The sequence below is a fragment of the Otolemur garnettii genome, unplaced genomic scaffold, assembly GCF_000181295.1.
Source record: "Otolemur garnettii isolate 467f Iridium unplaced genomic scaffold, OtoGar3 scaffold00172, whole genome shotgun sequence".
Taxonomy (NCBI): Eukaryota; Metazoa; Chordata; class Mammalia; order Primates; family Galagidae; genus Otolemur; species Otolemur garnettii.
In genome coordinates, this window is record NW_003852567.1 from 2366197 (window position 1) to 2393938 (window position 27742).

The 27742-nt window shown below is 44.2% G+C and overlaps 1 protein-coding gene and 1 non-coding gene across 2 annotated transcripts in view; both read left to right on the forward strand.

Moving 5' to 3' along the window:
- Positions 1 to 27742, forward strand: part of UBAP2 (ubiquitin associated protein 2) — a 120540-nt gene that overhangs the window by 90988 nt on the left and 1810 nt on the right. Inside the window, exons 12-24 of the mRNA XM_012811681.2 lie at positions 1927 to 2140; positions 4669 to 4943; positions 5568 to 5737; positions 8247 to 8460; positions 13062 to 13101; positions 15879 to 16035; positions 16947 to 17013; positions 23039 to 23234; positions 24032 to 24123; positions 24447 to 24494; positions 26645 to 26723; positions 26929 to 27134; positions 27446 to 27545. Of these exons, the coding sequence (XP_012667135.1) occupies positions 1927 to 2140; positions 4669 to 4943; positions 5568 to 5737; positions 8247 to 8460; positions 13062 to 13101; positions 15879 to 16035; positions 16947 to 17013; positions 23039 to 23234; positions 24032 to 24123; positions 24447 to 24494; positions 26645 to 26723; positions 26929 to 27134; positions 27446 to 27545 (1858 nt within the window). The remainder of the gene's footprint in view (positions 1 to 1926; positions 2141 to 4668; positions 4944 to 5567; positions 5738 to 8246; positions 8461 to 13061; positions 13102 to 15878; positions 16036 to 16946; positions 17014 to 23038; positions 23235 to 24031; positions 24124 to 24446; positions 24495 to 26644; positions 26724 to 26928; positions 27135 to 27445; positions 27546 to 27742) is intronic.
- Positions 14919 to 14999, forward strand: LOC111728606. The gene has a single exon (XR_002775844.1). It is a non-coding gene; the product is annotated as a small nucleolar RNA SNORD121A (small nucleolar RNA).

Sequence of the window (27742 nt, forward strand, 5' to 3'; positions counted from 1 at the left end):
CCACCTTAGGTGTATGTGGCTGGCGCCTTAGCCACTTGAGCCACAGGCACTGAGCCTATCTGGTGATTTTTATAGTTGGACTTGAAAGGCCCTGTGCTAAGTGTTACTTAGGGCAAGGCAATAGTCATTGATTCAGTGATTTTACTGTGCTATAAGGCGCTCAGTACATTTAATAAAACTAGCTGATGATTAATAGAGATTATGCAGGAAAAGAGAAGAAGAAGAGAGGCATCATGTAGCAAGCATTCACCGAACAAGTCAGCATAACCTGGGTTTTGGCAGTTTGGTAGCAACCTAAGTAAGATTGGTGTAGTGGTTAGCATGAATAAACAATCTGGACTGGAACAATGGTCAAATTTTAGATTTCCTTAATAGAAATTGGGTTATTTCCTATCTTTGAATATTGAAAACAGAAATAATCATTTTCAACTTACTTGATCTATGCTCCTGTGGGAATGGAAAGTATTTGTTTTTGATCTTAGATGGATTTGAAATATCATTTTGGACAAAGCACTAATCTTTCTGAATGATTTTGATGTGTAAAAGTAGTTGATCTTGCATTGTATTTTGTAGTCGTAGGTTTTCGTTGTCTTTGGATCTCGATCCATGATCTGACAGGACAGATTGGGGAAGGAGTGACATTGTTTTTAGTGTACTTATTTTTGGAGCACGTTTAGTGTTCTAAGTTATCTAAACAACTTGGACACAGCAGTGTCCAGGGTACTTGGACATTATTATATTAACTGCATTAAGTTTTGTGACCTAAGTTTGATCTTGCGTGGAGACCTCACAGTTGAGCTCTTCTGTGACCAGATACATCTAATCATTAAAGATAATTACTCTGTTTCACAGATGAAGAAAATGTTGTCATTTTCTTTGTCAAGCATATCTTGTCATTTATTAAATAGTATTCCTCTTTAGTTTAAAAAAAGTAGTATTTGCAGCCTGAGCAAGAGAAAGACCCTGCTTCTAAGAAAAGTAGAAAAATTAGCTGAGCTCAGTGGCATGTGCCCGTAATTCCAGCAACTTGGGAGGCTGAGAAGTGAGTAGTATTTAATGGCAAACTTGTGACATCACCTTTTGTTTTTGAGACAAGGTCTTGTGATGTTGCTCAAGCTGGAGAACAGTAGTGATGGTGCTATCATAGCTCACTGTAATCTGAAACTGCTGGGCTCAGGTGGTCCTCTTTCCTCAGCCTCTCCAGTAGCTGAGACTGCATGCGCGCATCACCATACCTGGCTAATTCTTTTTTATTTTTGGTTAAGACCAATTCTCCCCATGCTGCCCAGGCTAGTCACAAATTCATGGCCTCAATCAATCCCGCCACCTCATCTTCCTGAAGTACTGGGACTACAGGCATTAACTACTGATACCACTTTTTAAAAAAATCAATTCATGGCAAATACTCCCCTATCCCATTAATCTCTCATGTCAGAATCCAGAAGGATTCTTGAATTTATTTAGTCAGCTCTTATACTGTTTTCATGGGGTGTTTTCTAAGGGTAGTCTGACTAATTCACGTGTTCTCAGTTATAGGTTTTAAAATACTTGGTGTGTTTTATTTTATCTTATTTATTTATTCATTTATTTTTTTTTTGAGACAGAGTCTCACTGTGTTGCCATTGGTAGAGTGCTATGGCGTCATAGCTCACAGCAACCTCAAACTCTTGGGCTTAAGCGATTCTCTTGCCTTAGCCTCCCAAGTAGCTGGGACTACAGGTGCCTTCCACAATGCCTGGCTATTTTTTTGTTGCAGTTGTCATTGTTGTTTAGCTGGCCCAGGCTAGGTTTGAACCCACCAGCCTTAGTGCATGTGGCTGGCACTGAAACCATAGTGCTACAGGTGCTGAGCCACTTGGTGTATTTTAAAGCCTGGGGGAGGAATTCGGTATTGCTGAGGATTTGTTCTTTTATTTCCCTTTAAAGTCATCTGTACTTGGATCAGGATTTGGAGAGCTTACATCATCAAAAATGGCGAACATCACCAGTTCCCAGGTTTTGGAGCAGTTGAAAGCTCCAAGTTTGAGCCAATTTACTACCACTCCAAGTTCACAGAAGAATAGTATGAGTACCCCTACAAGTACTACTTCTTGGGACCTCAAGCCCTCCACAGCCCAGTCCTCCGTCCTCAGTCATTTTGGTAAGTTTGTGTATTTTGGTATTGCCCCTATGGAGAGCATGCTACACATTAGCAGAGTATATTGACTTGTGAACTTGACCATAAAGATGTAGAACTTGACCACAATGCCAGGGGCCACACAAGTCAAAACAAGTTGGCATTTTTGAGCCTGTGATGTGGAACCTGACCACAAAGATATTTCTTTTTAGTAGAATTGTTGTAGAATTTCTAAATTAAATGTCTTCGTTTTGTCATATAACACTTCTATTTGTTGTTGTCATTTTATTATTAGTAATTGTACTTGTAGTACCTGCCTTAAAGAGATGTGCAGAAGTATGGTAGAAGCATGCAGATATGACTATTTAACATTTTGAGTACATGCATCAACAGAATTTTGTGAGCTCTATTAGAAGAGGGTGTTGATAACAGTAAGTGGAATGTGGGTAACATTTTAAATCCCATCTTCTATGATGCTATCTTATTGTAACATTTGTATGTATCCACCATGATTTGTTCAAGTTTTACCTTCTGTGGTTTGTATTTTAATGGTGCCCTGTCTAAGGTGGATATCAGAGGTCCTCAAACTTTTTAAACAGGGGGCCAGTTCACTGTCCCTCAGACCATTGGAGGTCCAGACTGCAGGCTTAGGGACAAGTCTGCTGCTAAGCAGGACAGGCAGTGGTGGCAAAAACACCTGGCACGTCAGATAAATGTCCTAGGAGGGCCACATGTGGCCTGTGGGCCATAGTTTGAGGACGCCTGGTGGATGTTTTCTAAACTAAACTCTGACAGAAATTAATGGCATTAAACCACTGTTCCCTCAGTGTTCATATGCCGCTCTGTATTAAGGAATAGCAATTCTGTTTAATCATAGACTTGGTTATGTGGGCTGGTTTATGTTAAGAACATTTTTAGAGACAGAAATGCATGTTTCTATGCTTAATGAGATAGCTTACTGTCTTAGAAGTACTTGAGACTAGTTTGAGATTAGAGGTGATATCTACCAAGGAAACTCATTAGAGAGTCAGCGTGTAGGGTTTTTGCTTTTGTAGAGATAGGGTTTTGCTATGGGCTGGAGAGTAGATTTTTTTTTCCTTTTTTTTGTTTGAGACAAAGTCTCACTACATTGCCCTCAGTAGAGGGCTGTGGCATCACAGCTCACAGCAATCTCAAACTCTTGGGTTTAAGTGATTCTCTTGCCTCAGCCTCCCAAGTAGCTGGGACTACAGGTGCCCGCCACAACACCTAGCTATTTTGGGTTGTAAGTTGTCCTTGTTATTTGACAGGCCTGGGCTGGGTTCGAACCCACCAGCTCTGGTGCATATAGCTGGTGCCCTAGCAATTGAGCTATAGGCTCTGAGCCAGATTTTTTTTTTTGAGACAGAATGTCACTATGTCACCCTTTGGTAGAGTGCCGTGATGTCACAGCTCACTGCAACCTCAAACTCTTGGGTTTAAGCGATTTTCTTGCCTCGCCTCCCAAGTAGCTGGGAATACAGGTGCCTGCTACAATGCCCAGCTATTTTTTGTTGCAGTTGTCATTGTTGTTTAGCTGGCCCGAGGTGGCGCACACCTGTAATCCTAGCACTTGGGAGGCTGAGGCGGGTGGATTGTCTGAGCTCACAAGTTTGAGACTAGTCTAAGCCAGAGTGAGACCTCATCTCTAAAAATAGCTGGGCATCATGGGGAGCGCCTGTAGTCCCAGCTACTTGGAAAGCTAAGGCAGGAGAATCCCTTGAGCCTAAGAGTTGGAGGTTGCTGTGAGCTGTGACGCCATGGAATGCTGAGGCAGCAAAGTAAGACTCTGCTCCCCACAAATATATATATATATGTGTGTGTGTGTGTGTGTGTGTGTGTGTATTCATTTTTTTTTAAATAAAACCCTACAAGTCTATTAATACAGTGTTGATACCTATTTGCACTGGATTTCTAGGTAGTCATAAAAATATGAGTGTAAAGTAGCTCTTTGCATGTTAATGTGGAACAATCTCTGAAAATTAAGTGGTTTGTAAAAAAGTAAGATGAAGAGTGTGTGTGTATGTATATGTCTGTATTTTGATAAAGAGTATCTTTGAAGATACACAGAAAACTGTACATTGTTTGCCTTGGAGTAAGTAAAGGCATAGGGTAGAGGGGTGATTTATATTCCTCATATACATTCCTGTACCTTTTGGATTTTGTAACATCTCCTATATTCTGTAGTTACATACAAAATCCATAAAACAATAAAAATATACTTTGCTGTTAGTTAATGGCCAAGTATTTATAGTGCCTCAATACTGTGCTTACCCACTATTTTGGCTTTACCATGAACTACATCAACTCTCTTCATAGTCAACAAAGTACAAACCTATTGGGGCAATATTTCCCTTTATCATAAACCAGATATTATACCTTAATTTTTATATATGTCACTTAAATTTAGTTAGAAGATGATTTTGGAGAAGGAAATGGAACCTGTCGTGATCAGTGATAGTGGAAGGGGAAGTTTAAAGCCCTTGTACCCAAATAATTAATTGTTATTTACTTTTTTGTTGCATATTTCATAGACTTCAAATCTCAGCCTGAGCCATCCCCTGTGCTTAGCCAGTTGAGCCAGCGACAGCAGCATCAGACCCAGGCAGTCACTGTACCTCCTCCTGGTTTGGAGTCCTTTCCTTCCCAGGCAAGACATCGAGAATCAGCACCTGCAGACAGTAACTCCACTGTGAACAAACTTTTGCAGCTACCCAGCATGACCATTGACAACATCACTGTTTCTGCCCACCCACCACAGCCCAAACACATGAAGCTTTCTAAGCGGCGGATACCTCCTGCATCTAAGGTGGGCGTTCCATTGTGAAGTCACAGTCTCAAATGTGGATTTATTTTAACATTTAGCTCAGTTAGTGGATATTAAGTCTCAGAAACTGTGATGCAGTGTTTTTCAAGCACATAGTTTACTGCTTTTTGATGATTTAGCCATTTCTGAATGACTGGACTAATATTAGAGGGAATGAATGGATTTGTGTTGAGAGCCAGTAACCCTTCATTCAAATACAGGCTCAGAGAATCTGTTCTTGTGAATTTTGCTGTATCTCATAGTTGGAAGATGAATGGTTCCTTGACTAGGTAATGGTTTCATTGTGGTGTGTCTCTAAAAATGGAGCAGTCAGGTTAGTGCCCACTCTCCCTCATCACCCACCCAGCAGCACTTTCCTATCTCTGGTGCTCTAAGAAGCAGATGGTGACATTAACACTGACTCTGTTAACTTTTAACCTTTCTTTTGCTCTTTTCCCTTTACTTACTTTTTAAAAAAGTCTTACTCCCTTTTTCTTCCTTTCTATCTGTCCTTTTTCATTCCATTGTTGCCTGGGAAACCCTGTTGCTTATTTTGCTCTGTTGTTATAGGCCTTTGTGACTTGGAGTAGGATCTCTGTTCCTGACATGACAGCTTTGCTTTTTCAGATTCCAGTTTCTGCAGTGGAAATGCCTGGTTCAGCAGATGTCACAGGATTAAACGTTCAGTTTGGGGCTCTGGAATTTGGATCAGAACCCTCGCTCTCTGAATTTGGATCCACTCCAAGCAGTGAAAATAGTAATCAGATACCCATCAGCTTATATTCAAAGGCGTTAAGGTACACAACTTCCCACTTCTCTGGTTTTGCCTGAGTTTAGTACTTTATTACAGAAAATAACAGAACCTAAGAAATGGTGGGGACAGTATATCCTGTAGTAATAGGGTTTTGTACAGGTGTTACCAGTGTTTCATTCCAGACCTTTTCTTCCATTGTCCCTGAAAGAAACCCTGTATCTGTCACAGACACTCCCAGTTAATTTCTTGCCCTGTCCCTTGGTAGCCTCCCTGGATTTGCCTATTGTGGACATTTCTTAAAACTATAGCAAGCAATATGTGGCCTTTTGTGCCTGGCTTCTTTTATGTAACATAAGCTTTTCAAGGCTCATCAGTGTTGTACATATTCTTTTTTTTTTCTTCTTTTTGAGGCAGAGTCTCACTTTGTCGCCCTTGGTAGAGTGCTGTGGCATCATAGCTCACAGCAACCTCAAACTCATGGGCTCAAGCAATTCTCTTGCCTCAGCCTCCTGAGTAGCTGGGACTATAGGCACCTATCCCAACACCCAGCTATTTAGAAGCGGGGTCTTGCTCTGGCCCAGGCTGGTCTTGAACCTGTGAGCTCAGGCAATCCATCTGCCGCAGCCTCCCAGAGTGCTAGGATTATAGGTGTGGTCATGTCACCTGGCCTGTACATATCCTTTTTATTACCAGTTATTACATTGTGCTGATGTACATTTTGTTTATCCATTAGTTGATGGACATTTAGATTATTTCCTCTTTTTTGGTGGGGGGGAACAGAGTCTTGGTTGCCCTCGGTAGAGTGCCATGGCATCACAGCTCATTGCAACCTCAAACTCTTGGGCTTAAATGATTCTCTTGCCTCGGCCTCCCAAGTAGCTGGGCTACAGGTGCCTGCCACAACACCTGGCTATTTTTTGGTTGCATTTGTCATTGTTGTTCAACAGGCTTGGGCCAGGCTCAGACCTGCCACCTTTGATATATATGGCTAGTGCCCTACTCACTGAGCTACAGGCACTGAGCCTGTTTTCTCTCTCTTTTTTTTTTTATTCCAAGTTACACACTGCTTAGTTTAATACCTATGCACTCCCAGGTTGGGGGACCTTCGGGGGCAGGGGCAGGAGCTTCTTGACAGAGAAGGTGAGAATGGTGTTTCCCCTTTTTGACCATAGTGAATCATGCTCCTGTGCTTGTTTGGTTTCAAGGTTTATGTGGTTTTAGTCCTTTTGGATGTATATCCACAAATAGAATTTTTGGATCATATTCGAGAAATTGCAGCATTTTACATCCTAACCAGTAATCTTGAAAGAATCCAATATCTCCACATTTCAGCATTAGTAATTCACCTTTGATGGACTATAAGCAGAAAATTTCATGTTTTAGAGTTTTAAAAAATTTATTAGTTTTTCTACATTCTAGAGGCAAAACCTGATGTTTTTGTTCTTGCTTTATTATTGATTGATTAATTGATCCAGTCTCGTACCGTCTCTTGGGCTAGAGTGCAGTGGTGTCATCATAGCTCACTGCAACCTCAAACTCCTAGGCTCATGTAGTCTTGCCTCAGCCTCCAAAGTAGCTAAAAGTATAGGTGCTTTCCACCACAGAGGGTCTCTCTGTGTTGCTTAGGCTGGTCGCAAACTCCTGGCCTCAAGTGATTCTCCTGCCTCTGCCTCTCAGAGTGCTAGGATTCTCCCGTCTCCTCCTCTCTAGGCTAGGTATGAATTATTATGCCTAGCCATGTTCTCATTTCAATGTTGATCTCACATACCTGGATTTCTTAAAGAATCTTAAATATTGGTCCAGGGCCTGTACCACAGTGGTTACAATGCCAGCCACATACACTGAGGCTGATGGGTTTGAAACTGACCCAGGCCAGCTGAGCAGCAATGACAACTGCAACAAGAAAATAGCCGGGCATTGTGGTGGGTGTGTGTAGTCCCAGCTACTTGAGAGACTGAGGCAAGAGAATTGCTTAAGCCCAAGAGTTTGAGGTTGCTGTGAGCTGTGATGCTATGGCACTCTACCCAGGCTGACAGCTTGAAGCTCTGTCTCAAAAAAGAAAAAAGAAAAAAAAGAATCTTAAGTATTCTTAAAGATACCTTCCTGCCTTTCAATTAAATTAGGGTTTCATTTGGAGTAGGGATAGGAATTGCTTTCTTTTAAACTGTTAAAGAATGTAGTACTATAAATTTGTAGTTATATGCTTTTTAAATATAATATGATGCCAGCCTACCAGCCTAAGCAAGAGTGAGACCCTGTCTCTCCAAAAAAATAGAAAAATTAGCTGGACATGGTGGCATACACCTGTAGCCCCAGCTACTGGGGAGGCTGAGGCAGGAGGATCACATTTAGCCATGAGAATGCCACTGCACTCTAACCCAGGTGACAGAGGGAGACCTTTTCCAAAAATCAATCAATCTATCAAGTAACCTTGATCTGCATAGTCAGTGCTAAAAAAATAAGTAAAAACATAGACTATGCCAGTAAATTGAAATAGTTCTATTTTATGAAGCTATGTAAAGTAACATAAATTTACGTCTATTACCTTTTAGTGAGCCTTTGAATACCTCTTTACCAGTGACCAGTGCAGTACAGAACTCCACCTATACAACTTCAGTTATTACCTCTTCTAGTTTGACCAGCTCATCCCTGAGCTCCACTAGTCCAGTAACAACGTCCTCCTCCTATGACCAGAGTTCTGTGCATAACAGGATCACGTACCAAAGCGCTGTGAGTCCTTCTGAGTCAGCTCCAGGAACCATCATGGTAAATGATGTTTTGGATTTCTTCTTTAAGGGCATCTTATGTGGAAGTTAGTGGTTGGTTTGGTAAGTTATGCTTTTTGGATAAAAGAGTTTACTTTAGAAATTGGCTGATCTTTTGAGTGGAGTCTTTGCAATTCTTCGAAGATGGATATAGTGGGCATGTATATAGATGGATCTGTAGGCACACAGGGTTTGTGGAGAAATCCAGGCCTCCATGTACCATAAGCATTTTGGCTGTGGTACTGGGTGCTTTTACATGGTTTAATTCTGCCCACCTTTCTGAGTATTTCTTGAACTCATCCTTTTTCTTTATTAATTCATTTTCCTTCAGCGTACTTGCTATTATAGCACAATTAGCTGTTGTGTTGAAATTATGTATTTTTCACCCAGCTTTTGATAAAAATACTACACTGTAGATTTACCAGATAATTTTCTCATATCCTGCCCCAATTTTTAATCATTTTTTGTAGAAAGTTTCCCTATGTCACCCAGGCTAATTTTGACTTCCTGGGCTCGAGCAAAAAGATGTTCCTTTTGTTATTGTTTTGGTTTTTTTCTTTTTGAAAGAATCTTTACTTTGTCACCGCAGGCCAGAGCACAATGGTGTCATAGCTCGCAGTTACCTCAAATTCCTGGGCTCAAGTGATCTTCCTGCCTTAGCTTCCCAAATAGCTAGGACTATAGGCACCTACAACAACACCTGGCTAATTATTCTATTTTTTAGTAAAGACAGGACCTAGCTCTTGCTCAGACTGGTGTGTCTGAGCTCCAGGGATCCTCTGGGTTTGGCCTCCCCGGAGTGTTACGATTACAGGCAAGAGCCACTGCACCCAGCTTTATTTTGTTTTTTAAAGAGACTGGGTGTTGCTCTTGCCCAGGTTTGTCTGAAACAAGTCTTGCTGCATTGTCCAGTAGAGTACAGTGGTGGTGTAGCTCCCTGCAACCTCTAACTCATGGGCTAAAGGGATTCTCCTGCCTCAGCTTCCCAGGTGGCTGGTACTACAGGTGCCCAACATGAAGCCCAACTAAATTTTTTATTTTTCGTAGAAACAGGGTTTCCCTCTTGGCTCAGGTTGGTCCTAAAAAATTGACCTCCAGCAGTCCTCTACTTAGGCCTCCCATAGTGCTAGGATTTTAGGTACAAGCCAGTATTCCCAGCCCCCTATTCTTTTTGTTTGTTTGTTTGTTTAGAGACAGAGTCTTACTCCGTGGCCCTTGGTAGAGTACCATGGTGTCACAGCTCACAGCAGCCTCCAGCTCTTGAGCTTAGGTGATTCTCTTGCCTCAGCCTCCTGAGTAGCTGGGACTACAGGTGCCAAACACAACACCTGGCTATTATTTATTGTCGTTTAGCCGGGGCCAGGTTTGAACCCACCACCCAGAGTATATGGGGCCGGCACCCTACTCACTGAGCCATAGGCGCTGCCCTCAGCCCTCTATTCTTGATGGGGTAAATTAACTGATACTCATCAGTGTCAACAGTCATAGGGTATCTATGATCTTGCATGGATTCCCCAGGTAATATTCTTCCAATCTTTCTCTTATAGGGCATATCTTTGTCCATTAGTGTTCTGAAACCTTAATGGGAAGAAAAAGCTGGCCTCACATTATTCACTTTGTCTGCATTGACTGGATCCATCTGTTTTTATAGTACCTTAGCCTAGCCATGTGTTGCCCTCTTGATGTATAGAGCCTGTGGGAGAAGCTGAGAAGAGGAAATCATCTTACTGTGCAGGGGAGGAAGGCAGTCTAGGGCTGTGCAGATTTTAAGGCAGTTCTCCTGCACTCAGCGTTATGTCCATTCCCACTTCCAAAGTTAGTTGGTATAAATCAATGCTAAGGTGTTTGGTATGGTTCTTTGAAGATATAAATGATATAAATTGGGTTGTTCTCTGATCTTCCATACTAACGGCTTAGGATTTGGCTTTCCTTTTTTCTTTTTTTGAGACAGAGTCTCACTGTGTTGCCCTCAGTAGAGTGCCGTGGCCTCACAGCTCACAGCAACCTCAAACTCTTGGGCTTAAGTGATTCTTTTGCCTGAGCCTCCCAAGTAGCTGGGACTACAGACGCCCTCCACAATGCCTGGCTATTTTTTTGTTGCATTTGTCATTGTTGTTTAGCAGGTCAGGGCCACCCACCAGGCTTAGTGTATGTGGCCGGTACCCTACTCACTGAGCTATGGGCATCAAGCTGGATTGGGCTTTTCTTTAAGTCAGCTGAGTCATTACCATCTTTTATAAAATAAATTGATTAACTAATAAGTTATTCGTTTATTTTTGAGACAGAGTGTCAGTCTGTTGCCCTGATGTTGAATGCCATGGGTTATCAGAGCTCACAGCAACATCAGTCTCTTGAGCTCAAGGGATCCTCTTGCCTCAGCCTCCCAAGTAGCTCAGACTTCAGGTGCCTGCTACAATGCCCAGCTAGTTTTTGTTTTTAGTAGAGAAGGGGTCTGGCTCTTGCTCTGGTTGGTCTTGAACTCCTGAGCTCAAATTATCCACCTGCCTCATCTTCCTAGAGTACTAGGATTATAGGAATGAGCCATCTTGCCTGGCCAGTTACTATCTTCTGTATGCCTTCTACATACTGAAAATCTCTTGCTTTTTTTACATATTATTTTGAATTTACTCATTTAACAACAACAACAAAAAAAGCTTCATGTTCTTGATTTGTCATCTTTAATATGAAGTATTATTCTATACTTGCCAATATGGCAACCATTAGCCACATGTGGCTATTTAAACCTTTAAAATTAAGTAAATGATTAAACACTCAATTCCTTAGACACTAGCCACATCGTAAATCCTTATTAGCTAGATAATGGTTTGTGGCTACAGTCTGGGACTTTGGAACATAGAATATGTCCATTATTCCAAAAAGTTCTCTTGGACAATGTTGGTCTTTTCTGTTTCTATAACATAAATCAGACCATATTCTATCCAAGTGTCAATATCTGTCATCTGTAGGACACTTCAATTCCTCTTCTAACTTGACTTCCCACTCTGCTTGCTCAGATCATTGCTCTCCTCATTCTTGCTTAGTTAATTGATTTCAATTTCTTTTCTAGATTTATGATCTGTCTTGACTGTTCTTTGCTTTTGCTCCTGCTTTTCTTTTGCCTAGAATTTTCCCCAACCTAAATAATACGGCCCTCTGCTGTGTCAATTTGTTCATCGTTTGAAATGATTTTCAAGGTCAAATGGCATATTCTTCAGTGTTTGGTGTTACGTCCCCCGCTCCCCGCCAAAGAGGTGATCTCCCTCTGTTGTCCAGGCTGGAGGGTAGTGGCCTCATCATAGCTCACTGTAATATTCAGTAGGAAGCAGATCTTAGTTTAGACTGTTGTATCCTCTACCTATATTTATATATTTAGTTCCCTGACCAAAATATTTTTCCTTTACTTTTTTTGCCCTAGTAGTTCTATTTTATTGGCTATGTTTCTTTTTTTCCTTTGTTTCCTTCTTTTTTTCTTTTTCCTTTCTTTCTTTGTTTCATTTTCTTTCTCTTTTCTCGCTCTCTCTCTTCTTTCCCCTCTTCTTCTTTCTTCTTTCATTCCTTCTCCTTTACCTTTCTTTTTTCTTCCCTTCCTTCTTTCTCCTCTTCCTCCTCCTCCTCTTCTTCTGGAGATAGGGTCTCACTCTGACGCCAGATTATAGTGCAGTGGTATGACCATAGCTCTCTGCAGCCTTGAACTGCTGGGCTCAAGCGATCATTCATCCTCCTGCAGCCTCCCAAATTGCTCAGATTATAGGCATGTGCCACTAGGTCCAATCAGTTTGTACTTTTTCTTTTTTTTTTGAGACAGAGGCTCGCTGCATCACCCTTAGTAGAGTGCCATTGTGTCAGAGCTCACAGCAACATCAAACTCTTGGGCTTAAGCAATTCTCTTGCCTCGGTCTCCTGAGTAGCTGGGATTAGAGGTGCCCAGTGGTGCTAGGCTATTTTTTTGGTTGTAGTTGTCGTTGTTTAGCAGGCCTGGGTTGGTTTGGCGCTTATAGCTCAGTGGATGGGGTGCCAGCCATGTACACCGGAGCTGACAGGTTCAAATCTGGTTTTTAGTTTTTGGTGCTACCAGACTGTCCTAACCTATTCTCTATCCACCTATATCAGAAAGCCAGGTTTCAAAGATGCACCTCTTTTTCTCTGAGAACCATTTTGCTAGTAATATAAAATATGATAACTCCTGGTACACAAGTTACTTTTTTTTAAAGTGATTTGGGAAGATTTGCTTGAGTAGGACTCAGGGGACAGAACTTGCATAAGATATGAAGGCGTTTGGTACTTTAACTGTAATGGGACTTTGTGTTCTTTTTATATTTGGACTTTTTAGTAATTGTTTTAGGAATGTTTTATTGCTTCTTATGATTTGGGTCTTACGTTATATCCTTGTTTTTTTCCCAAATACCAAATCTTGTTTTCAGAAATGGAAATTCTGTGGGTTTTATTAGAATTTGTTCTATTGCCTTTCCTTTAGAGGTAATTGAGAAATAGAGTGAAACAGATCATTGTTTCTTGATTATCTATATTTCATGTGCTTATTTCAGAATCCCAGTAGTCTTTCAGGTAATCATTTAATTTTATTTTCTCTTCTGTTCCTTATAGAATGGACATGGTAGTGGTCGAAGTCAGCAGACACTAGACAGTAAGTATGTCAGTTAACTCTTCTCACTCTGACTGTTGGAAGCTAAAGAGAGAAAGAGCATAGCTAATGTGATGTGGAAAACACCAATCGGCCAATAGCTCATTCTCCAAGATAGCCCTTTTAGATTTTTTCTGGTAACTGCTTCTTATCCATCATTGGAACAGAGAGTAGCCACATTCAAAGGTTAAATGATACCAAGTTGTCTCTTTCCTTAGCAGGATTAAGGTCAACTAGAGATTTGTTTGGAAATATGTGAAAGCTGGTGGTGTTAGTAGAAACGTCAAAGTCACAGCAAGAAGGAGGTGATAGTGTCATATTCTTACTCCAGTCACACTGCACTCTAAGTGCAATGTGGAGTATACATTTAAAAGATAACACAGGTTCTAGGCTGGTGAAAGGGCTGTCACACCAATAATGTGACGATGTTTTTAAGCAAAAAATTATTGTCCTAATTGGTTAGGAAGAGAGATAAAATATTCACTGTGGATGTTTGGGTGAAAGAATGAGCCCCCCAGCCCCCAACTCAGCACCTGTAGCTCAGTGAGTAGGATGCCAGCCACATACACCAAGGCTGGCGGGTTCAAACCTGGCCCAGGCTAGCTAAATGACAATGACAACTGCAACCAAAAATAGCCTGGCGTTGTTGTGGGCGCCTGTACGCCCAGCTACTTGGGAGGCTGAGGCAAGAGAATCTTTTAAGCCCAACAGTTTGAGGTTGCTGTGAGTTGTGACAGCATGGCACTCTACTGAGGGTGATGTAATGAGACTCTGTCTCCAAAGAAAAAAAGAAAAATGAGCACCCTCACCTCAGTGTTCTGTAATGATAGTGGAGGTGAATCCCCATTACTTGTTTCTTTCCTTTGTGTTGGGTAGCTTTCCTGTAATTGTTTATAGTAGTTTGCTTTTTTCATTCAGTATATCATGGGTGTGAAGCCAGAAAGACTTTTTTATTTGAGACAGAGTCTCACTATGTTGCCCTTGGTAGAGTGCCCTAGCGTCTCAGCTCACAGCAACCTCAAACTTTTGGGCTTAAGCAATCCTCTTGCCTCAGCCTCCCAAGTAACTGGGACTACAGGCGCCCACCACAATGCCTGGCTAATTTTTTGTTGTAGTTGTCATTGTTGTTGTTCAGCAGGCCCAGCCCAATTTCAAATCTGCCAGCTCCAGTGTTTGTGGCTGGTGCCCTAACCACTGAGCACAGGCGCTGAGCCCAGATAGACTTTTTTATTATTATTTTTGAGGATTGTGGTTATAGACCATTAACAGACCAGAGGTGAGCCTCAGTTGGAATGCAATGACACATTTGGTGACCAGGAATTGGTTTTGGAGGACTGTTTCGAGATACATTGGTAGCTCTGAGCTTTGTTGGATGACAGAGGAACTTCTCCCTCTAGCATTGGTTGTTGTGTCGTTCTTTTGTCCAGGCATAGAGCCAAGAATTGACGTATCTGGAAGGTAGAATGCATTTAAATTAAGTTTTTAATTCTGCTATTCTCCTCTCCTCCTATTCCTGCCTCTCCTCCCCATTTCTTCTTTGCAAGAGCGGGAAGTGTGCTGTAAACCTGTTATATCATTGTCATCCAAAGCTCAGGGAGATACCCTTTGGGGTCTTAGTTTTTAGTGAGGTGTATCTGTGGTGTGATTTGTTTGTTCTAAAAACAGGTTTCATATTTGGAATAGACTGTCAATAAAAGAAGGCCTCACGAATATAAAAGCCTTTATGAGAATTGACTTAATTGCATGTTCTTTTAGAGACTCAGACGCTTGCTGGTGGCCTCTGAGGGTGTCGTACAGGAGGTCAAGGTTGCTCTTTCTAACTGGAAAAGACAATGATGTTTTATTTCCAAGCACATATCTGAATTTATGTGTGGACAGCATGAAAACTGAGTCTTTTCCATAGCTAGCATTGATTGTATCTATATCCTTTCTGAAGTCTTATGTCCTTCTTTACATGCTCTAGGATTAATCTGTTCATGCACATACCAAGGAAATTCTCACTATGCTTTAAAAGTATGTGTCTAACTCATACCTGTAATCCTAGCACTTTGGGAGGCTAAGGCAGGCAGATCACCTGAGCTCAGGAGTTGGAGACCAGCCTGAGCAAGGGTGAGGCCCTGTCTCTAAAAACAGCTGGCCATTGTGGCAGGTGCCTGTGGTACCAGCTACTTGGGAGGCTGAGGCAAGAGGATCACTTGAGCCCAAGAGTTAGAGGTTCTTGGGAGCTGTGACGCCATGGCACTCTACCACAGCAACAAATTGAGAGTCTGTCTCAAAAAGAAAAAAAAAAGTAGGTGTCTCTTCTTTCTGCAAATTTTAGGCATATGTATCTCTCTACAAGGTATGCAGTTAAGGTTCTCCACCTTTCTAAGATGCATTCTTGGGTGGTCTTATCCATCAGCTCTTCATTTTCCCTTGCTGTACCTTTTGAGGAAAAATTTCCTCATTTTATAATTATGCATATAAATCTCAGCACATCTTTTTCTTGGTGCATCTAAGTATCAGGTTCCTTTAGGTAGGAGAATTATGTTGACATCAAAGAACAGATTTAATAATAAAGGTGTGATTTCTTTTTGCCTGAATCTCGTGTGGCTGACCATCATGTGCCCTTTTGGTAGTCTTGTCTGATGCAGAGCTGTCTGGTGATGTACTTGTTTGTCTTTTCCCTAAGGAATGTAACTTTATATATGTCTCAGATGCGCCTGACACATCACAAGATATTGAGCTTATTTCAGATATTCAGGAATGGTTTTGGAGCTAAATAGATCTGTTTCTTACAGCTGCTTCATCCGTTCCAGCTCCAAAGACAACAGACCCTCCCTCTACCCTCTCATCTGTGGGTGCCCTGCCCAGCACCACTTCTTGCACTGCGCTTCTGCCCTCTGCATCCCAGCATACTGGGGACCTGTCCAGCAGCCCCCTCTCTCAGCTTAGCAGGTATGGGGGAAACGTTGGCCCAGAGAAATATGTTGGAGCTACATCCTGGAGCTCCTATAGAAGGTCGTTCCCGTGAACAAAATATACTTGTTAACTCTGGCATTATGTCCTGGTCTTTTGCATTAATAGTGTAGCTTAGGTTTTGGTCAGATCAGGTCTCAAAACCACAAGATAATAAAACTTTACCTGCTTTTAATACTTCTGCTGGCATAGAGCATTGGGTCCCTTAGGAATCAGGGTGAAACCAGGAGCTCCCTGCTACACTTCTTGGACCCCAGCAGGGGGCCATGCGCCTAGCCTCTCCTCCTAGATCCAAGCATATGTCACTGTGAGGTAGAGTGAGAATGATGTTGTATTTCTGGCAAGTGTCTGACTTGCACTTGTCATAGTTTCAGAGTTATTAGAACAGGGTATAGGAAAATGGGTTTGTTTGTTAGTTATGTCTTCTGAGTAGAGTTCTCTGCCATTTCTCTTCAGCCAGCAAGGAGCAGAAGTGTTTGATTTGAACTCTGGATTTGTTGGGAGTTCAGGCTCTGACTCTGGCATGTGGGGTTGAACCTAGGACCTTTCCCCCTCATTCAGAAATTTAATGGGGTCTCCAATTTCTTGATGTAACCCATTTTTACTTTTTATAGGTCTAATGAGCAGGTAGGCATAGTTGACTAAAGTTGGCTATGGGGGTTTCCCAGGTTAGGATGTACCAGATCTCATGGCAGCCGACCCTGTAGGTAATTTTTAATCCCCAAGATGCTGTCACTGGGTTTTGAAGTGATAAGGATTGGTGGATCTGGAGCTGGGGCTTCCCTAGGGATTAGGGACAATGTTGAATCTAGCTCATTGGACCAAGGGGGCCTCATGTGTGTGGAGTGACTTGTTTGGGTGGACACGTGGTGCTCTCTTTTGTCTTCTAGTTCACTCTCCAGCCATCAGAGCAGCCTCTCTGCGCATGGAGCACTCTCCTCGGGCACATCACACACCGTAAGTGTCCACACGATTTCCTCCATCACCCTGCTTAGTGAGCTGAGGGATGAGTCACATGCAGCTGGGCTTTATTGAGTTTGCTGATTTTCAGTATCTGTAATGATCTAGAGTTGTGTGGCTGAAATGGCTGAACTGAGTTATCTGGTTCGAACTCTGATTTCCTAGGCACCATGGGGAAAACCACCTTCCTTTCTATGGTGGTGGTCCCTTAGAAGAATCACTTTTCTAGACCTAAAAGGTCATTGATCGGGCTGTCACATAGTGATAATGTTGATAAGCATGATAGGAGATGTTTCTACCCAGCAGCAGGGGTTCCATTTTCTGGGTCTTATTATATTGAGGCATTTGAAAGCTTTTTGGAAAAAGTAGGCTCAGTTGCTAACTCCATCTTGGGTGCCACTGAACTGGTTAAGTTTAATCAAGGTCATTGTTCCTGGGTGGCACCTGTGGCTTAGTGAGTAGGGCACCGGCACCAGTCACACTGTAACAACAACAACAAAAAAATCATTGTTCCCTCTCTTACTTTGTGAAGGCCATTGTAGAGAAAATGCTTGGAGGGAAAAGGCAGTGCTTGTGTGAGGAACATTCATCTTTTCCACATGCGTGTACGCCTTCACCTCTCAAAAACTGGCAGTCGTGCCCTGTACTCCAGCCAATATAATTGTATTCCATTCTGCTTGTGGTTATGGGGACTTCCCTAGTGGTAGCCATTAGATTTCCTATTTGGTTTTTCCTTGTGCTGTCTACCCTGGCTTAAAGACAGAGACTTTGAGAATGCTGAACATTGAAGAATGAAGTCTGGAGGGTGGAGAGGCAAGTGTGGAGCAGAAGTGAGCTGTATTGGAAGCCAGACTGGGAGACAGTTGACATGGGAGTGGCAGCTGGAAAGTGTCTTCAAGTACCTAAGAATAACCTTAGATTATGATTGTTGAAGTGGCTCAGTGGGTTGTGAATTTGGGAGCATGGTTTATGTGATAACGGTCAGGCCAGATTGTGGTGGGTTGAGGAATGAATGGTAGTAAAATGGAGAGGGGACAGGTTATTGGAGAGTGCTTTATGAAAAGCTAGGAGAGACTTGAGCATAAGGTTAGGTTAGATAGAGACTTGAGTATAGGAACAAGATGTCCATGCTTCTGGGCTACAGGAGGGTACAGGCACGTTTGGAGTAGGTAGGCCCACAAACAGGGAGGAAGAACTTGGGTACACGTGGATGGGAGTCAGGAAGTTGGTGAAATTTGTTCCTTCTGAAGAAGGGATTAGCTCACCTGAAGAGTAAAGTGGTAGGAAAGAGATTCCATTCGGATCTGGCTGACATAGTTTTCAAATTGTAGCATTCCAAGGGATATTTTTTACATTATCTTTTGTCATAAAGAATCTTAAAACTGGCTCGGCGCCTATAGCTCAACCGGCTAAGGCGCCAGCCACGTACACCTAAGGTGGCGGGTTCGAATCCCCAGCCCGATCCCGCCAAACAACAGTGACGGCTACAACCAAAAAATGGCCGGGCGTTGTGGCGGGCGCCTGTGGTCCCAGCTACTTGGGAGGCGGAGGCAGGAGACTCGCTTGAGCCCAGGAGTTGGAGGTTGCTGTGAGCTGTAATGCCACGGCACTCCACCCAGGGGAATAGCTTGAGGCTCTGTCTCAAAAAAAAAAAAAAAAAAGAATCTTAAAACTATCACTTTCAAATAAGGCACAGGGTGGGCACCTCTGCCTGCCTCTGTCCTTTATAGCTTGTCATGAGCAGTGCGGGGCTGGCCTCCCATGTTTGTGGCACTGTGTTGGGAGCTCATGTGAATGTGGGTAGCTGCACTCCCTTTCTCAGGAAAAAATTCTAGGTAATAGATTCCAAACTTCTATGGCCAGAATGGTCTCATCCAGTTAGTCCCATGCTTTGTCAATGTGACAGAATTTTCACATTGCTAGTACAGTGGTCCCTTAATAAATGCATGAGATGAGTTCCTGGACCCCCTGAGTGTTCCCAAATCCATGCATACTCAGGTCCCACAGTGGGCTCTACAGAACCCATTTTCACAAAGAGTTAGCCCTCTGTATCCGCAAGTTTTCATATCTGGGGAATGCTGTGTGTTTTCATGCTGCGTTACAGAACCCATTTCATGCTGCTGTACAGAACCCATTTTCACAAAGAGTTAGCCCTCTGTATCCGCAAGTTTTCATATCTGGGAAATGCTGTGTTTTCATGCTGCATTTGGTTGGGAGGAAATTTGCATATAAATTTGGGTGGACCTATGCAACCCAAACCTGCATTCAGTGATCAGCTGAATATTCATAATTTAATATTTCATATTAAAAGAGATACAGAGATTCATGTTGAAAAGGTTCTCTGTGTGTGGTCTGCTTGTTTCTACCGCTGTGTCTCCAGTCTTCCCCTTGCCCTCTGCCCCTTTCATTCTTTTTTCCTGTAACATAAACAAGAGTATTCCATACAGAGCAGCCTTCAACTCCACCCACCCCCACCCCCGAACAGTATACATGGGTCACTATGAAAGTTCTGAGACAGACTGTGTTATAGTCTTTTATTTTTTTGAGACAGAGTTTCACTCACCCTCCGTAGAGTGCCTTTGTTGTCCTCAGTAGAGTACTGTGGCATCCTAGCTCACAGCAACCTCAAACTCTTGGGCTCAAGTGATTTGCTTAACTCAGCCTCCTGAGTAACTGGGACTACAGACGCCCACCACAACGCCTGGCTATTTTTAGAGATGGAGTCTCGTTCTGGCTCAGGTTGGTGTCTAACCCGTGGGCTCAGGCAGTCCACCCGCCTCGGCCTCCCAAGTGCTAGGATTACAGGCATGAGCCACCGCGCCTGGCCTATGGCCCTTTATTTTTGATTCATCCATGCAGGTTTCAGCTTGCTCGACTTACTGGTGTTGCTGGGTGGGAGGGCTTCATTTGTTTCCGTCTATGTAGATTTTATGTTTCTTGATTTTTGTGTATCTCAAAACTTTTGTAATGATCCATGTATCATGGAGATGTTTCCATGTTGAAACATGAAGTTTTTTGTTCAACTTTATTACCTTATCTAACTAAGAGTTGTTTCCAGTCTTGATATGACAGTGTTGCGTTGGATAACCTTCCACACATGGTGTTTCACTGCATGTGTTTAGAGGGTAAATCCTGGATGTGGAACTTTAACTGCTAGGTATTTCTCATTTTATACAAGTAGCCAAATTGCCCTGCATAGTGGTTTTAACCTGTATGCCTCCCACTGACAATGAATAGAATGACCTGTTTCTCAACATTTTGTTATTGACTATTTGGACTTTATTTGAAAGCCATTGAATTTCCTTTTCTTTGAGCTGTTTGTGTGCTTGCTTCCTCTTCCTGTCAGATCCTTGGTCTCTTGTTTCTAGGCCCCCAGTGTATTTGCAGGTGTCCTCAAACTACTGCCCATGGGCCACATGCAGCCGGCCTAGGACATGTATCCGGCCCGCCGGGTGTTTTTGCGCCGCTGACTGTCCTGCTTACTAGCCGAATCATCCCAGGGCCCGCAGTCCAGCCCTCCAAAGGTCTGAGGGACAGTGAACTGGCCCCCTGTTTAAAAAGTTTGAGGACCCTTGTATTAGGAGACTGGTAGTTCTTTGTAATGGAAGGTGCCAATATTTTTTCTGCAGTTTTTTGGGGGAGCTGAAGGGGAGGGAGACTGTTTTACTCTGTTACCCAGGCTAGATTGCCGTGGCTACTGCCTAGCTGACAGCAACTTTAAACTGGTGGGTTCAAAGGATCCTTCTGCCTCAGCCTCTTGAATAGCTGGGGCCACAGGTCCCCGCCGTAATGCCTGGATAATTTTTTTTCTATTTTTAGTAGAGATGGGGTCTCACTTAGCTCAAACTAGTCTCGAACTCCTAAGCTCAAGCAATCCACCCACATTGGCCTCCCAGAGTGCTAGGATTGGGAATGAGCCACTGTGCCGAACTTGGAATTAATCTTTTCTTTTCTTTTCTTTCTTTCTTTTCTTCTTCTTCTTCTTCTTTTTTTTTTTAGAGACAGATTCTTACTTTGTTGCCCTTGGTAGAGTGTCTTGGTGTCTTAGCTCATAGCAATCTCCAATTTTTGGGCTCAAGCGATTCTCTTGCCTCAGTCTCCCAAGTAGCTGGGACTACAGGTGCCCGCCACACCTGGCTATATTTAGAGATGCCACCATGCCTGGCCAGAATTATCATTTTATAAATGAGATATTTTAGTATAGTCATTCAAAAAAATATTTTCTTTCATAGTCTCTCAGAGTAAATCTTTCCCACTCCAGCAGTATAAAAGAAATCTCAGTGTTCTTGTTGTCCTTGCTTTTCTGGGCCTAACCTGGGGAGCTGAGTGCTCAGGCCCCATTGGTTTGACTGTGTGAGGCTTTTTCAATGTGGTATCGGCCTCTTGAACCAACACTTTGGCACCCTCACAGTTTGGGGAGGTCAGGGACAGAGACAGGAGCCCTGATAGGGGCCACTGAAGGAGGAAAGGCTTGCTTGAATGGCTCCTAAATTCCTTTTAGTATGTTAGGAATTAGTTCTCTAGGAGGCATCTCTTACAGGGATGAAGAATGTTCATTTTTTCTGTGGTTAAAAGGGTTGGAGGGATATATGACCAGTCACACTTGGAAGCATTGTCAAGAGCTATTTCAGGTTCTATGGTAGGTAGTCTTGGGCAGGATGTCTGGCCTAGAGAAGACTGTGGGATAGGCACTAGGCAGGGCAGTAGATCCTGTGTCCTCCCTCCTGGTAGGGCTTTCTTATGCTATAAAAGAGCAGGAGTCCCTTGTAGCCCTAGGAAACCAGGGCTGTCTTCACTTTGGGGAATCTACTTTGGATTTTATACCCCAAATTCCAGTGCTTAAATGGGTAGGGAGTACTGTGGGTACAAGATTCCCAGAGTTTGTTTCCTCTTTTTTGTCTTCTACTCCAGAAGTTTCTATGCTTTTATGCTCTGTATTCTTTCTGGTTTGGAGACTGGTCTCAGTCTTAGCTTTTTCCTGCTTTCTGGGGACTTGCTCTGCCCAACCAGGTGTATCTCTCAGCACTTGCAGCTTTTCTTGGTGCCCTGTTACTAGAATTGAGCAGCTAAGCCAGGTTCCGCTTGGTGTTTTCTGCTGGGTCTCATTCACCCTTCCAAGGAGGATTGTGTTGGGCAGGCAGAGTGGCAGGCCATGCAAGGCATTGGTGGGATAAGATGTCACCAGGTTTTGGAGCAAAGGCCTCTCTCAGACTCCTGTGTCTTATCAACCAGAGCAGCTAAGAAGCCCAATAGAAGGAAATCCTCAGAAGACTCAGACTTGGCCTGGTGTGATGGCTTACACCTGTAATCCTAGTACTGTGGGAGGCTGAGGTGGGTGGATCACCTGAGCCCAGGAGTTCCAGACCAGTCTGAGCAATAGTGAGACCCCCATCTCTACTAAAAATAGAAAAAAACTAGCCAGGCATTATTGGCAGGTACCATAGTCCCAGCTACTCGGAAGGCTGAGGCAAGGGGGATTGCCTGAGCCCAAGAGTTTGAGGTTGCTGTGAGCTGTGATGCCACAGTATTCTACCCAGGGTGACAGAGTAAGACTCTGTCTCCCAAAAAATAAATAAATAAGTAAATAAATAAAAGACTCAGACTTGTGCTAGGCTGCGTGGGTCCCTTTAATCAGCACTCTGATACTTTAGGCTTTTCTACGAGGTGGATAGTTACCTATATTCAAATGGTTTGTTTTCATGTGCAATTTGAAGTTAACGTTGGCATTCTATGCCTTGTTTCAGATATCAGAGCATGACTTTAAAGAATATTTCAGAGAGTTTTGTTTGTAGAGCTCAGTTTTAATTGTGTTGAGTTATATCTTGATGGCTGAATCTAGCTGCTATGCTAGGGGACATAGAGCACCAAGCCCCTCCCCTCACTTTAGAGTTCCTTGGTGGTTGCATTGTCACCTGCCCACTGAACCTTGAGACCGACTGTAGGCCCAAGTACTAGGCCAAGCCCTCCCAGCACCCTCCACCTTTGACTCTAGATCCATGTGTCCTGGTTTTTGTTTTGCCAGCACGCCAGCGTGGAGAGTACCCCCTCCCTCCAGTCATCGGCCAACTTCTCAACAGCAGCAACTTCCACCTCGAGTACTGTGTCCTCAGGTACCAGCCTGCCCAGTAGCATGAACACAGTGAACAGCCTCTGCCTAGGGGGGACCACTGCAAGTGCACCCAGCATCAGTACCAGGGCTGTACCCTTAGTGACCTCAGGTATGTGTCCAAAGGCCTTTCCTCCTGTCCCAACCCCTCTCAACTGTGCATACTTGGTTTCCCAGGAAGGGAGCCCAGAGGTAGCTGCCAGGCTGTAGAGGATAGCCATGAGCATCAGAAGATTATATTCTCACTTTGGACTTACCATTGCCAGATTTTGCTGTTGTATTCCCTTGACCCCTTGAGGCCTGATCCTTCCAACCCTGGTGTGTGATGAGTGGAACCTAAGTCTTGTGGATAAACTGCCCTTGGCATGATTCCTGCTAGCTTTGTTCTTCTAGCTCCCCCGTTTTTTCTGTGTCTTTTCAGTCCTGTAGCAGAGCTGACACAGTAACTTGGAGGAGGTGTCGGGGTGACATATTATGGGCTTCTCCTGGCCACTTGGTGTAACTGATTACCAGACCTAGGCTGTCTGTGTAAGCGGAACAGACTGTGTTTTGGTGGAAACTACAACTACCCACCTTTGACATAGCCTGTTCCTCTCTTGTTTTGAGGAAGGAGACTGTTTCCTTTGTTTATGTTTGTTCAGTCCAGTGTTACCTTTAGAATTGAGAGGAAGAAGGGTGCTTCTGTCTGGGCATAGAAGTCTGTGACATTGAAACAGCCTAAATGTGGCATATGCTATCTCCCCTGAGCTTCTTCATAACCTGGTTCTCTGTATCTCTTAGCCATTGTCCTCCCCTCTTACCTCCGATCTCATCTGGGGAAATTCAGTGACCTTATCTCTTCCCTGTATAGCTAAGGAACGTCACTCTTTGTGGTGACCACTTAATTCCATTTGGTTTTTCCCTCTACAGGCAAAGCACCCCCAAACTTGCCTCAGGGGGTACCTCCCCTGCTGCACAATCAGTACCTTGTGGGCCCTGGAGGACTGCTTCCTGCCTACCCAGTGAGTGCATGGTAGAATTCCTGGGTGGCCCCAGCTCCCCTGACCTCAGGGGCTGGTACCTGGCAGGACCTTGTGAGGGGAACTTTAGGTTGGGCTAAGGGCGCCCACATCAGGTGCTTTTCCCTCCCTGAGCTACTCATCTCTGCCCCTCTGATCCCTGGTATGTCTTCCTCTATCAAGGTATGATTTGTTCCCACAGCACTGTATCCAGGTCACATTCCTAGATGTGTCCTAGCCTTCCCAACCTTGTTTTGTCCCCTGTGAGGGCCTCATCCTCCCTGGGGATAGGGTGTGGTCCCTAAAATGCCCTTTCTGATCCTCAGATCTATGGCTATGACGAGCTCCAGATGCTACAGTCACGGCTGCCGATGGTGAGTAGGATGTGGGATGGTAGGAGCAGTGGGATCCAGGCTATGTCCCTTTCCCCTTCATATTTTATTTTATTTTATTTGTTTTAAAATAAAGAACATTTGTTTCTCACAGTACTGGAAACTTTGCCTCAAAAAAAGAAAAGAAAAAAGCCTGTCCTTGGGTTGCCCTGGTTGTTGCAGCCTCCCTCTGAGGCCCAGGTTAACTCTGTATTCTGAACCTTGACTGGGATAAGGCACTGGACCTTCCTGAGGATAGCCACATTAACAGGGCTATGGGGAAAGACTGGTCAGAAGCAGACCTGCTCTTTGCCTTGTGAGCTGGCAGGATTTCCTCCTGTGTAACCACTGCCCTCTTGGTCTGACATTTCCTGGGGGCTGCAGAGAGTTTAAACAATAGTGTTTGTCTGTGCTGGATGTGGCCATTCCCATTCTTACAGGAAGAGGCTTCCTCCCTATTGAAGTGTCACCTCTTCTTCCGCAGGCTCTTCCCCATTGGTGTTTCCCCATTCTCTGCCAGACCACAAGAGCTTATGGAGCTGCTCTTATATCAGGAGACACTCTTCTCCATTTGCTGGAAGTATTTCTGAAAGCAGAGGCAGAGCCTGGGAGCTGAGCAGCTCATTCCCTCATGTGCAGACCAGGAGCCTACCAGTCTGCTGGTTGAAGGCTAAAGGCCTGCCAGGATCTCCAATAAATCTTCATAGAGCAGGAGCTTGTCCCACATAAGTCTGCACAGGGCATACCAGCCCTGGGATTCATCCTTCCTCAGGGCTCTTGATGACTGTCCATCCCTGTACACAGGACCCCTTTTAATTTTATCATTTTATGTCTTAGAGGAAATCCCTTCCAAATCCCACCTTTTCAGATATATTGCTGACTATTATCCTTTGGGTCACCAGTAACCTCTGCTACATTTGTTTCTTTTAGACAGTCTCACTTTATCACCTTCAGTAGAGTGCCATGGTGTCACTGCTCCCTCAAACTCTTGGGCTTAAGTGATTCTTTTGCCTCTTCCTCCCAAGTAACTGGGACTCCAGGCACATATCACGAAGTCTGGCTAATTTTTCTATTTTTAGTAGAAATGGGGTCTCTTTCTTGCTCAAGCTGGTCTCAAACTCCTGAGCTCAAGCAGTCTACCTGCCTCAGCCTCCCAAAGTGCTAGGATTATAGGCATGATCCACCACACCCAACCACCTTACCCTTTTTTAAACAACATGACAAGGTCTCACTTTGTTACCCAGGCTAGGGTATAGTGGTACAATAATAGCTCACCACAGCCTCAAAGTGCTGGGCTCAGCAATCTTCCTGAGTAGCCTGGGCTACAAGCAGGCACCACCATGCCCTATAAACTCTTTTACTTTTGTGCCTAGTTCCCACCTTTACATTTCTCTTCTTGGATGAAAGAGCTCCCCCTTCTGGTCCTTCTCTGTGCCTCTTCCCTGTTATGTTCTTGCCTGCTGTGCACCCTACCTCTTCTTGGGGTTTCAAGCTGAGAATGCCTTGGGTTTCCTGGAGGTTACCTGGAAAGATGGCCAAAGGGGGGATGTGAGTGGCATTCCTAGCCAGGATGGCCCTGTCTGGCATGTGACCCAGCAATCTTCAGTATGGGTCTAGGGCATCCTAGGGCTTTCCCCTTACTCAGAGATCAGATTTCTGCAACTTCCAGGCCCTGGGTGATGAGAAAGCGCCAGACAGATCTCTCCCTTGCCACAGAGTTTTGCCCTCTTTTTCTCCACACTGTTGCATATATCTGTCAGACTTCCCTGGGTCATGTGCAGTGTCAGCATTGCTAAGGGCTGGTGACAGTCCAGTTTGAGGCCTCAACTGGGTTGTACATGTACCTGTACCAACCTAGCACTGCTCCCCTTTGGAATCTTTTAGGCACCTCTTCTTCTGCTATGTCCTTTTTTAGATGTGTTCTGTTTGGTGAGCTTGCCTAGCTATAGGCTAGAGTCTCTCACACAGGAAAAGCCAGTAAAGTTGATTCAACCTGTGTCACTTACAAGCATCTATCTGTGCTATAAAATGAACATGTAAGGTTGGGCCCACAATGACTCTGCTTGGCGACATCAGAGTTTCATGTCCTGGGTTTGTTCTCTTGGGAGTGGGAAGGGGCTACCTGCTGATTGGGTCTTCCTGGTTTCTCCTAGGATTACTATGGAATTCCCTTTGCTGCACCCACAGCCCTTGCCAGCCGAGACGGGAGTCTAGCTAATAATCCCTATTCAAGTAAGTTTATTCAGTGAGTGAGGAGTGGGTGGCTAGGGGTCTGGCCTGGAATCTCAGAAGTCTGGAAAACAGAAGCAGAAGGGCTGAGGAGGCCTCTTTGTTGCCCATATTGAATAGGAAGCCAGACCCATTCTTTGAGGGGCCATGCTGGCCCTTTTCCTGTTTAGATGAGAGTTGGTGACCCCAGGCACTGTTGTTCTTCTAGGTGATGTTACAAAATTTGGCCGTGGTGACACTGCATCTCCTGCACCCCCCACCACACTCGCTCAGCCACAGCAGAGCCAATCCCAAACTCACCACACAGCCCAACAGCCCTTTCTGAATCCTGCACTGCCACCTGGTTACAGCTATACTGGGCTTCCCTACTACACAGGTGTGCCCAGTGCCTTCCAGTACGGGCCTACCATGTTTGTGAGTATTGGTAGGGGTGCGAGTCTTCTTCCCCTGGCCCTGGGTTACTGGAAGGTTAAAACCTGGGGCCTGCGTTCCAGCTCCTGAGAGCAGAAGCAGGGAGAGAGGGAGGGTCATTTTCCCAGTAGGTCTTATCTGGCCTTTCATACCCTTTCTGCGTTTGGATCCAGCATATGTTGCACTTAATGAAGCACAGATCCTCTGAGGTTGTGGGTATATCACATATCACTTCCTGCCTAGGGCAGGGAGTACCTGACCTGCTCCACCTTGCTTTCTTCCTATACTGATGCCACATCTGCTTGCCCCACCAGGTCCCTCCAGCCTCAGCCAAGCAGCATGCTGTGAACCTCAGTACCCCCACAAACCCTTTCCAGCAGGCTGGCGGTTATGGCCAGCACAGCTATAGCGCAGGTGAGGGGTGCTCCCAGCAATGAACACAGAGATTAAAACTGGTGTGCTGGCTCGGCGCCTATAGCTCAACCGGCTAAGGCGCCAGCCACGAACACCTAAGGTGGCGGGTTCGAATCCCCAGTCCGGACCGCCAAACAACAATGGCGGCTGCAACCAAAAAATAGCCGGGCGTTGTGGCAGGCGCCTGTGGTCCCAGC